The sequence below is a fragment of the Argopecten irradians genome, chromosome 2 (genome assembly GCF_041381155.1).
Source record: "Argopecten irradians isolate NY chromosome 2, Ai_NY, whole genome shotgun sequence".
In the NCBI taxonomy this organism is placed as follows: Eukaryota; Metazoa; Mollusca; class Bivalvia; order Pectinida; family Pectinidae; genus Argopecten; species Argopecten irradians.
Window position 1 is genome coordinate 56241810 of NC_091135.1, and position 12810 is coordinate 56254619.

Genomic DNA, 12810 nt, shown 5'->3' on the forward strand with positions numbered 1-12810 from the left:
TCAGTTTAAGCAACAAAAACAACAAAAATCAATGTTAACATCGTATAAATTCCGGTTATGACGTCATCAAAATGGCCACCATCTCGAATTTCACTGAAAAATGCAAAATAGTTATAACACTGATATTTTTCAACTGAAGTAGACATGAGGTATCAAAATGACCACAATAGAACAACAAATACATATCAAGGCCAAATAATCAATATATGTAGTGATTTGTACGCAAGATATGAAAAAAATAAGATTTTAAGCTCAAAAATGGTGATTTTTCAGCAAATTTTTCATACTTGGCTTGACGCAGCAAAAATGTTTCCCAACAACAAATTATTACTCGTAATCAGTTATTTAAACTCGTATCAATCAGTAAAAACAACAACAACAACAACAAAAATATACAGGAATGCAAAAAAAATTATTGTTATACCCTCAATTGTGTAGATTAGCAGCGCCTCAAAAATAATTATTATAGCACAACGCCTAATGATAGCGTAACAAATGTAACCTAAGCTAAGCTTGTGTTTCCGTTAATATCATTAACAGTTTCCAAAACGTTTGTGTCTTTGAAAATGAGCAGATTCATTGTTTATTTTCTATGCATAGCATAAGCAAAATGTAGGATGGTTACTACAGTGTCACATATGTCTTTCACTGGTTCTCAATGATAACCATTATCATTGCGCGTGCTTTCTCGCCTCACTGCACTATCCACTGAAGAGACTCGGCATATCTGGTAGCTGGCACATGCAGTCCGAATCAGAGTAATCGAGATATCGGTATCCAATTCGTTGAAAGTCAGAGCGTCGTCTTCGATGTCGATGAGCTGATGTGACACTACATTGCCAGTGTTGTTCTAGCCTGTCTTCTTTTATGACCCATCCATGGCAAGAGTTCATATTAGGAACAACAGGTTCAGAGATGTGGGATCTCTTTCAGATTCTAACATATCGTACATATATGCTGTTTCAGACTTCTCCGGCATGATGGGAATTACACCAGATCCACATTCATTAGTTCTCCTTAGCGCATAGCTCCATAATTCGTATGAAGTACTATTCATCAATCGTGTGGACCCTCGTGCAACCATAAATGGCACAGGTGATATCGAGGTCATTAATGAGGCCATAAATGTTAAATGCTTTTCATTGGTCTGACTTTCCCACTCCCTTGAAGGTGCTGGTTGTGTCACATCTGGTGTATGCGTAAAGAGAACATTGAAGACTCTTGAAAGTTCTCTACAGTGCTTTCCAGACTTGGCAAAGATTGAAACTTCACTGCAGACCTCATCTATGACCTCAAAGAATCCACCTGTGCCACCTATGGTTACTGAGGTTCACAAGAATGAGGAATTGTGCTTCATACGAATTAAGGAGAACCAACCCAACCCTCCGCAGAATGTGGATCTGGTGTCTTTTCCATAATGCCGGGGAAGTCTGGAACATCATATACGATATGTGAATCTAGGTGAAACTAGGTAGGAAAGAGGAAGAGCTCCAACATCCCGGAATCCGATGTTTCTGATGTTATATCATGGACGGTTGACAAGTTAGAACCACGATGGTAACCCGATAATGTAATGTCACATCGGGTCATCGAGGTCGAAGACGACACTCTGGGGAGAAAGCACGCACAACGAAAATGATTATCATTAAGAACTAGTGAAAGAAATATGTGACACTGTAGTAACCATCTTATATTTCCTAACGTTATACACAGGAAGTAAATAATAGATGTGTTCATTCTAAAAGACACAACATGTTTCGAAAAGTGTCATGGTATTTGCAGAATTTTAATTTGATACCCTATAGCTATTAGTTGGCGTTTTGCTGTAATAATTCAGTTTGAGAGGCTACTAGTCTACAATAATTCGAACATGAAAATGAATTATTTTGAAGTCCTACTTAGATATTCAGCCAACTTTAAATTCAAATTTGTTAAGATATAAATCGTCAATAGCCAATGTTATATTCAGGAAATTCCGAGACACCAGGAAACTGTAGTGTCAGTGGTTTGGAAAAAAATAACAATCATATGCCGCATCCGGTGATGTTTTGTAAACCAAATGATGGTATAACAACAATTCTCTTTTGCATTTCTATATTTTTTTGTTGTTGTTGTTGTTGTTTTAACTGATTGATAAGAGGTCAAATAACTGCTTACGAATAATAATTTGTTGTTGGGAAACAATATTGCTGCGTCAAGCCAAATATGAAAAAAAAAATTGCTGAAAAATTACCATTTTTGAGCTTAAAATAATATTTTTTTCATTTCCTGCGTTCAAATCACTACATATATTGGATTATTTGGTCCTGACATGTATTTGTTGTTCTATTGTGGTCATTTTGATACCTCATTTGTCTACTTCAGTCGAAAAATGTCAATGTTCTGACTATTTTTCATTTTTCAGTGAATTTCGATATGGTAGCCATTTTGATGACGTCATAACCGGAATTTTTACGATGTTAACATTGGTTTTTGTTGTTTTCGTTGCTTAAACTGATAGATAAGTGGTCAAAAACTTATTAGAAATGATTTTTTTCTGTTGAGAAACATTTTTGCTGCGTCAAGCCAAATATGAAAAATTTGCTAAAAAATCTTCATTTTTGAGCTTAAATTCAGATTTTTTCATTTCCTGCGTAGAAATCACTATATATATTGTTTTTTTTTGGTCCTGATATGTATTTGTTGTTCTATTGTGGTCATTTTGATACCTCATTTGTCTACTTCGGTTGAAAAATGTCAATGTTATGACTATTTTTCAATTTTTAGTCAAATTCGAGATGGCGGCCATCTTGATGACGTCATAACCGGAAGTTCATCCCAACTTATGCAATGTTAACATTTTGATTTGTGATCAGTGGGTCATAAGGGTTCAGAAAAATATTGGTTCGGAGGTTTGGGGGGGGGGGGTGCATGTGGGACCCTCCTAGCCCAAGGCCTATCTGAACCGAATACAAAGCTAAAATGCTCTTATAAAAATCTTTGTACTAAACCATGTAATAAAAAAACAAAATGGCGGATTTCGCGACCACGAGTCTGTGATTTAAAACCAAAGCTCGGAAGTGGCTATTTTGCAACCGATGATAGCTGACAGTGACTAAACAATGTTTAAATGCCAATCTTGATGTATCCGGATTGAAATCAATGTATATACTATCAACGACTGATGGGGCCGGTCCCATTCTCTACGTCAACATGGCGAAAAATTGTACTCACTCTCACCTGTATCAACGAATCCAATAGCTTATTTTCCATATAGTGATATTTAAATATATTGTCAGACGGCAAATCTGAAATGACAATATTAATATGAACAGCATATTGAGATAAGCTGTAATTACTCCCACTAACTTATGGACCTGTGTCGCTTAGAACACCATTAATCCACAACACGTTCACCTTAACCTGACACTGGATCCACGGACGAAATCTCAATTCTAAATTACATAATGGAACTATGTTAAGACATCTTGTGATCTAAACTCAACGAAATAACTCCCTTTAATGAGTATTGTATCGAGTACATATACAGAGGAGGAGCAACGGCTGCGGATAGTGAACTTCAAAGAAAACTCCAGCGATTAATTTGTAGGCCCAAAGTTACCAACCCAATAATGTTGATATGGTTTGGTACGTGTGAACTGACAACAAAGTCAGACGGCATTGTCAAATTAGACAATAATAAGACAGTCGAGTCAGTAGTCTATGATTACTCAAACCTCAAATCCTACATACACAGATGGAATAACGACGCTGTAATCATCTATTTGGATGTTCCTTATCTCAATGTCAACATCTGAAATAAAACAAGAAGTCACTACTCAGAAGTCAATGACCTATCTATTCTGTGCGTTAATCAATCTATCGACACCCTGAACGTGGAAATTAAGAACACCAAGGTGAAACACAAGGACCAAGGTTGTCACAGGATATAATAAAGTGTCCAAAAAAAAAAAGAACAAGAAAATCAAATATAAAAAAAAAAGATCTTTATACATATGTATAAAGATGGTATCCACCCAGGCCAAATCCTGATTGATCTTTGGTCTACTAAAATCAAATGTTTGTAAGATAGACTCTGCGAGTATGCACTGTGAACTAACTATGGCTACAAAGAGTGCATCATTACAGTCACGAGTTGATAAGAGACCAAGGCGTGGCAGTGAGACCTGCACAAACTGTGACAAAGATTTAACTGAATCAACCCCTTACACGAGCTGCACAATTTGTGAGATGAACTTTTGCCTAAACTGTGCACACATCACGGAAGCCTTTTTCAAATTGATGAAAAACGAAGAATGTGCAGCTGCTTTCATGTGGACTTGACATCATTGTAAAACCACCTTCCCAAATCTCCATAGTATGAAAAATACGCTAGACAGGCTAGACACCAATACTACCACCAGTTTTGATTCCCTGCAGAACCAAATGAACCAAATAGAAAACAAAATCCAGACACAGATCAAAGAAGAGATGCCACTAGTTAAAAAACAAATACAAACTGAAGTTTAAAAAGACATCAAATTAGAGGTTCAAAAAGAAGTGAAAAATCAATTGCCAGACAATCTGTCTCAACAAGTCAGGGAGGAAGTTAAATAATTAGATGATCAACACCATCATTCACGTAGTCGCCTTCAACCTCCCCGAATCAAACAAAACTACAGGGGAACTAAGAAGAAAAGATGATATTAAAGCCTTAAAAATGATTTTTGAAGAATTGGAAGTTGCAGTAGGAATAGAAACAGCAATAAGGCTTGGTGAACAAAACCCGCAAAGGACACGTCCGGTGAAAGCCATTTTAGACAACAAAAGAGGACGATACGAACTCCTAAAAAACCCAAGAACTATCAGTTCAACGTGTACCATTTACAAAAAAGTCATGATAGTTAAAGACCTAACTCTTAGGCAAAGACTTGAAAACATCATCCTGTAAGAAAACAAACTCAACCACCAGCAAACAGATCAAACTCCACGATTTCTGTACCTACAACAGAAAGCGCACATGATCCAAATGCATCATCGCTAATAGGTAGCCCAATCTCAACAGACGAAATACTCCGACAACTATCATAACTCCACGATCATAGACACTTCCAGTGTAGGCAATAGAGATTGCTCTGTGGTCCCATTGGAAGAACGTGTGACTGATATAAGTACCATCCAAGGACAACCTCAGAGGCTAGATGCAACAGACACCTCACATGTGCTGAATCATTATCCATAAACAATTTTACCCATTTTAACCTAGGTGTAAATAGGACTGTTTTAAATGTGTCAAATGGAGATCAAACTAAATCCTTGAAAGTACTATATACAAACGCTGATGGTCTACTAAATATGATGGATAAACTGGAAAATACAATTACCGACAGTTATGACATAATCGCAATAACTGAAGTACTCCCCAAAAATAGGACTAGTTCTCAAATACAGCTGTCTGCATACCAACTACCAGGCTTCAATCTACACATGAAACCAATCGAACACTATCAAGGACGTGGCATATGTATATACACTAAGTCTGAATTAGACGCCTCTACAATTATTAAAACGGGACATTGGTCTGGAGCAAATTGCGTTTGAACTAAAAATTAACAATTCCGACGATACGCTAGAACAGTGGTTCAGGAACGTGTTCCTTGAAGAATGCGGCCCTGCTAGACCACAACTTCGCATGAGTCATTTGCCATCCTCCAGTTAGCACTGGAAAATGAAATACATATTATGTGCTACCAACACACACGACCCACGTGTTACAGCCCCTTGACTGTTCAGTGTTTGGCCCCTTTAGTGCTGAGTACAAGGCATCATCGTCTTTCATAAACGAAAATGCACTCAACACTTTAAACAAATACAGTTTCCCAGGGCTCATCACAATAGCATGGGAGAATGCATTCTCAAGGAGAAACATCACTAGTGGTTTTACATCATGTCGCATTTACCCGTTTAACCCTGCAGCCATTTCTGTCGCATATTTTATACCATCTAGACCTACTGACATCACGCCTGTATCCCTGTATCCACTTTTGCACCTACTGACATATTCTGTCACACGGAGCCCGCCAATGTCACTTCCCCGTCTACATGTACTATTCCCGCCAATGTCACTCCCCCGTCTACATGTACTATTCCCGCCAATGTCACTTCCCCGTCTACATGTACTATTCCCGCCAATGCCACTTCTCCGTCTACATGTACTATTCCCGCCAATGTCACTCCCCCGTCTACATGTACTATTCCCGCCAATGTCACTCCCCCGTCTACATGTACTATTCCCGCCAATGTCACTCCCCCGTCTACATGTACTATTCCCGCCAATGTCACTTCCCCGTCTACATGTACTATTCCCGCCAATGTCACTTCTCCGTCTACATGTACTATTCCCGCCAATGCCACTTCTCCGTCTACATGTACTATTCCCGCCAATGTCACTTCCCCGTCTACATGTACTATTCCCGCCAATGCCACTTCTCCGTCTACATGTACTATTCCCGCCAATGTCACTTCTCCGTCTACATGTACTATTCCCGCCAATGCCACTTCTCCGTCTACATGTACTATTCCCGCCAATGTCACTTCCCCGTCTACATGTACTATTCCCGCCAATGCCACTTCTCCGTCTACATGTACTATTCCCGCCAATGTCACTTCTCCGTCTACATGTACTATTCCCGCCAATGCCACTTCCCCGTCTACATGTACTATTCCTGCCAATGTCACTTCCCCGTCTACATGTACTATTCCCGCCAATGTCACTTCTCCGTCTACATGTACTATTCCCGCCAATGTCACTCCCCCGTCTACATGTACTATTCCCGTCAATGTCACTTCCCCGTCTACATGTACTATTCCCGCCATTGTCACTTCTCCGTCTACATGTACTATTCCCGCCAATGCCACTTCTCCGTCTACATGTACTATTCCCGCCAATGCCACTTCTCCGTCTACATGTACTATTCCCGCCAATGCCATTTCTCCGTCTACATGTACTATTCCCGCCAATGTCACTTCTCCGTCTACATGTACTATTCCCGCCAATGTCACTTCTCCGTCTACATGTACTATTCCCGCCAATGTCACTTCTCCGTCTACATGTTTTATTCCCGCCAATGTCACTTCTCCGTCTACATGTACTATTCCCGCCAATGTCACTTCTCCGTCTACATGTACTATTCCCGCCAATGTCACTCCCCCGTCTACATGTACTATATCCGTCAATGTCACTTCCCCGTCTACATGTACTATTCCCGCCAATGTCACTTCTCCGTCTACATGTACTATTCCCGCCAATGCCACTTCTCCGTCTACATGTACTATTCCCGCCAATGTCACTTCTCCGTCTACATGTACTATTCCCGCCAATGTCACTTCCCCGTCTACATGTACTATTCCCGCCAATGTCACTTCTCCGTCTACATGTACTATTCCCGCCAATGTCACTTCTCCGTCTACATGTACTATTTCCGCCAATGTCACTTCTCCGTCTACATGTTTTATTCCCGCCAATGTCACTTCTCCGTCTACATGTACTATTCCCGCCAATGTCACTTCTCCGTCTACATGTACTATTCCCGCCAATGTCACTTCTCCGTCTACATGTACTATTCCCGCCAATGCCACTTCTCCGTCTACATGTACTATTCCCGCCAATGTCACTTCCCCGTCTACATGTACTATTCCCGCCAATGCCACTTCTCCGTCTACATGTACTATTCCCGCCAATGTCACTTCTCCGTCTACATGTACTATTCCCGCCAATGTCACTTCCCCGTCTACATGTACTATTCCCGCCAATGCCACTTCTCCGTCTACATGTACTATTCCCGCCAATGTCACTTCTCCGTCTACATGTACTATTCCCGCAAATGTCACTTCCCCGTCTACATGTACTATTCCCGCCAATGCCACTTCTCCGTCTACATGTACTATTCCCGCAAATGTCACTTCCCCGTCTACATGTACTATTCCCGCCAATGTCACTTCCCCGTCTACATGTACTATTCCCGCCAATGTCACTTCCCCGTCTACATGTACTATTCCCGCCAATGTCACTTCCCCGTCTACATGTACTATTTCCGCCAATGTCACCGCCGATGTCACTTCCCCGTCTACATGTACTATTTCCGCCAATGTCACTTCCCCGTCTACATGTACTATTCCCGCCAATGTCACTTCCCCGTCTACATATACTATTTCCGCCAATGTCACTACATGTACTATTCCCGCCAATGTCACTTCCCCGTCTACATGTACTATTCCCGCCAATGCCACTTCTCCGTCTACATGTACTATTCCCGCCAATGTCACTTCTCCGTCTACATGTACTATTCCCGCCAATGCCACTTCTCCGTCTACATGTACTATTCCCGCCAATGTCACTTCTCCGTCTACATGTACTATTCCCGCCAATGTCACTTCCCCGTCTACATATACTATTTCCGCCAATGTCACTACATGTACTATTCCCGCCAATGTCACTTCCCCGTCTACATGTACTATTCCCGCCAATGTCACTTCCCCGTCTACATGTACTAATCCCGCCAATGCCACTTCCCCGTCTACATGTACTATTCCCGCCAATGTCACTTCTCCGTCTACATGTACTATTCCCGCCAATGTCACTTCTCCGTCTACATGTACTATTCCCGCCAATGCCACTTCTCCGTCTACATGTACTATTCCCGCCATTGTCACTTCCCCGTCTACATGTACTATTCCCGCCAATGTTACTTCTCCGTCTACATGTACTATTCCCGCCAATGTCACTTCTCCGTCTACATGTACTATTCCCGCCAATGTCACTTCCCCGTCTACATGTACTATTCCCGCCAATGTCACTTCTCCGTCTACATGTACTATTCCCGCCAATGTCACTTCCCCGTCTACATGTACTATTCCCGCCAATGTCACTTCTCCGTCTACATGTACTATTCCCGCCAATGTCACTTCCCCGTCTACATGTACTATTCCCGCCAATGCCACTTCTCCGTCTACATGTACTATTCCCGCCAATGTCACTTCTCCGTCTACATGTACTATTCCCGCAAATGTCACTGTATTCCCGCCATGTCACTTCTCCGTCTACATGTACTATTCCCGCAATGTCACTTCCCCGTCTACAGTCTATCCCGCCATGTCACTTCCCCGTCTACATGTACTATTCCCGCAAATGTCACTTCCCCGTCTACATGTACTATTCCCGCCAATGTCACTTCCCCGTCTACATGTACTATTCCCGCCAATGTCACTTCCCCGTCTACATGTACTATTCCCGCCAATGTCACTTCCCCGTCTACATGTACTATTCCCGCCAATGTCACTTCCCCGTCTACATGTACTATTTCCGCCAATGTCACTACATGTACTATTCCCGCCAATGTCACTTCCCCGTCTACATGTACTATTCCCGCCAATGTCACTTCCCCGTCTACATGTACTATTCCCGCCAATGTCACTTCCCCGTCTACATGTACTATTCCCGCCAATGTCACTTCCCCGTCTACATGTACTATTCCCGCCAATGTCACTTCCCCGTCTACATGTACTATTCCCGCCAATGTCACTTCCCCGTCTACATGTACTATTCCCGCCAATGTCACATCCCCTCTACATGTACTATTCCCGCCAATGCACTTCTCCGTCTACATGTACTATTCCCGCCAATGTCACTTCCCGTCTACATGTACTATTTCCGCCAATGCCACTTCTCCGTCTACATGTACTATTCCCGCCAATGTCACTTCTCCGTCTACATGTACTATTCCCGCCAATGTCACTTCTCCGTCTACATGTACTATTCCCGCCAATGTCACTTCTCCGTCTACATGTACTATTCCCGCCAATGTCACTTCTCCGTCTACATGTACTATTCCCGCCAATGTCACTTCTCCGTCTACATGTACTATTCCCGCCAATGTCACTTCTCCGTCTACATGTACTATTCCCGCCAATGTCACTTCTCCGTCTACATGTACTATTCCCGCCAATGTCACTTCTCCGTCTACATGTACTATTCCCGCCAATGTCACTTCTCCGTCTACATGTACTATTCCCGCCAATGTCACTTCTCCGTCTACATGTACTATTCCCGCCAATGTCACTTCTCCGTCTACATGTACTATTCCCGCCAATGTCACATCCCCGTCTACATGTACTATTCCCGCCAATGTCACTTCTCCGTCTACATGTACTATTCCCGCCAATGTCACTTCCCCGTCTACATGTACTATTCCCGCCAAGGTCACTTCCCCTTCTACACGTACCAGACCTTCTAGACCTCATCGGCAACGGCGATGTTAAACTTGACACCGAACCAGAGCCAACACTTCTATGGAATTCGGAAATTGAATCAATGTTTATCCCTCCCAAAACCCCCAAACAAGAAACTAAGTCAAACAAAAAAAGAAACACCGTCTTCTAACAAGTGAAGATGTCCTACAAGAGAAAAGAGAAATTATGTTAAAGAGAGAACAGAAAGAAAACCAAAAAAGAGAAAGAGAATTGAAGAAAGAGTTGAAATGCAAATCTCAATCATAATAGAACATCACTGTACGTGTTTTAAATCTTAATATCAAGTTTTGATTAATTTTAATTATTGTCTATCTCTTTGTCCGTTCTACATTGTAAGAATATATCAAATTTCTATACAAGGTGCATACCTTTTTTTAACGTGACCAAAATATTATCTTAATTTGAAATGGCCACGATTTTAAATGGCGGGGAACATCGCGAGCATTTTTGTCGTCTTTTCTTATGATGCTGATCAGCTCCATGTTAATTAAGAATTCAAACAAAATTAGCGTCTGGTCACAAATAAAGGAATAGCGATCTTATAACATTGCACATCACGATAATATGTTCATCACGATAAAAGGAATGTGCCCTGTATTCTGTTGAGATTTACAACGGTAATTTGTGGACGCGTGCTTAGTATAATTAATTGCTATATTACTTCATAAGCTTAGTTGTTATTATTATAATTAGCATGTGTTGGATCCATTCGTTTCGGTGTCTGGTCACAATTGAAAATATTTTAAGAATACAATTTTAGCTAAACTATTGCTTCAAAATATATGTCCGGGATTTCCCGTCGCGTGTCCGACTTTACCCGTCTGGGATTTTCCACGCATCGATTCTTCTATTATAAAAACCAAACGCAACCAATCATATTTCACTACGTTCAATTGCAGAAATTTTGTTCCCTTACCGGCTTAATAATGTTGTTAGTGAAGACAAGCGTTCTAGTGACTTGCAGGGTAGAGTTAAAGTCGGACAGTCAGAAAAGTGTCCGAGATTACCCGCATTGCTATCATCTGAAGGGAAGTAACTCGTACAGGTTCTATTGACAAAAAATGACGGTACCGTATCAATTTTCAACTGTAACAGTAATTTAGGCCCTACTTGAGATTTTATGTTTACTTTCTTTTGCTGGAAATGAAAAATCGTATTACTATTTCTTGTTGGAATATCAATGGCCTTGGAGAGAAATACAAAGATGATAATTTCGTTTCTAAAATAAATCATGATACAAACATCTGTCTGGAAACTTGGACCGGTGAAACCTCGATCTCTAAAATACAAGGGTTCAAATCCTTTTCGAAAATAAGAAAAAAGAAAAAGAATGCTAAAAGGAATAGTGGTGGAACAATAATATACATTAGGAATACCATATCGAAAGGGATCACATAACTTATAAATGGGTCCATCTCAAACAACAGAATGTGGATAAAACTGGATAAATCATTTTTTGGTAGGAAAAACGATATCTATTTATGTTCAGTTTATGTGCTTCCAGTATCATCTGCATATTATGACGATTATTTCATCGAACTTGAAAATGAAATATCTAAATTCAGCTTGGATGGTGAAATCTTACTGGCAGGTGATTTTAATGCTAGAACTGGGAACTTGGTTGATTTTCAGAATCATGATGACGTCTCACCGCATGTTTCGCCTCTACTACATTTTTATACCATTGATCGCGATATGAACAAACGCGAGTCACTAGATCAAGTAATTAACGTTCAAGGGCGGCAACTCATAGATTTGTGTATTTCTTCAAGGCTACGGATATTGAATGGAATATATCTAGGGGATTTATTGGTAACTGCAATTGTATTAAACACAATGGCAGTAGTGTTGTTGATTATGTTTTAACTAGTACAAGCCTGCTTTCCTCAGTTAACTTTTTCGTTGTAGAAGAACCAACTTACTGGTCAGATCATGTACAAACAGTTACTTATTTAGATTGTAAAATAGTCGAAAATCCGAGAGTGATATTGCCTCCTCAAAATACAATATGAAAACATATCGATGGGAAAATTCCTCAAATGGTAAACTTATCGAAGTATTGGGGGATATAACTATAAAAGAAGATATTCTTAGGCTTGAATCTACTGATATGCAATGTACTAATGAGGGAGTGAAAAATTCAACATCTTTGATTACGGACATATATGAAAAATTACAAAGACGATGTATGCCGGTTAAAGAACGTAAAAAAGTGAAACCAAAGCGAACCAAAAAGGCACTTTGGACAGACAAGGAATGTATTAGCCTGAGGTCAACAGCTAACAGCCTTGGTAATAAACTTAAAAACTTGGAGAACATAAGCAACTGTCAGGATCCAGAATTTAAAAAGGAAATAGAATTGAAACTTAATCAGTTGAAAGAGCAGTTGCATCAGAACGATATTTCGGATGAGCTATAACAATAAGAGAAATTAAAGATGTTATCAAGCTCCTTAAGAAAAGAAAAATGAAATTATAAAATATTCTATAAATGTTATGATTCCGTCGCTAGCAAAGTATTTTA

At 40.4% G+C, this 12810-nt stretch overlaps 1 protein-coding gene across 1 annotated transcript; it reads left to right on the forward strand.

Annotated features, from left to right (window-relative positions):
- The first annotated feature begins 4699 nt into the window (after nt 1-4699).
- Nucleotides 4700-10296, forward strand: LOC138316736 (mucin-2-like). The gene is made up of 3 exons (XM_069258396.1): nt 4700-4783; nt 6056-9084; nt 9120-10296. The coding sequence occupies exons 1-3, from the start codon at nt 4700-4702 to the stop codon at nt 10294-10296; spliced, it is 4290 nt and encodes a 1429-aa protein (XP_069114497.1).
- Nucleotides 10297-12810: the final 2514 nt, after the last annotated feature.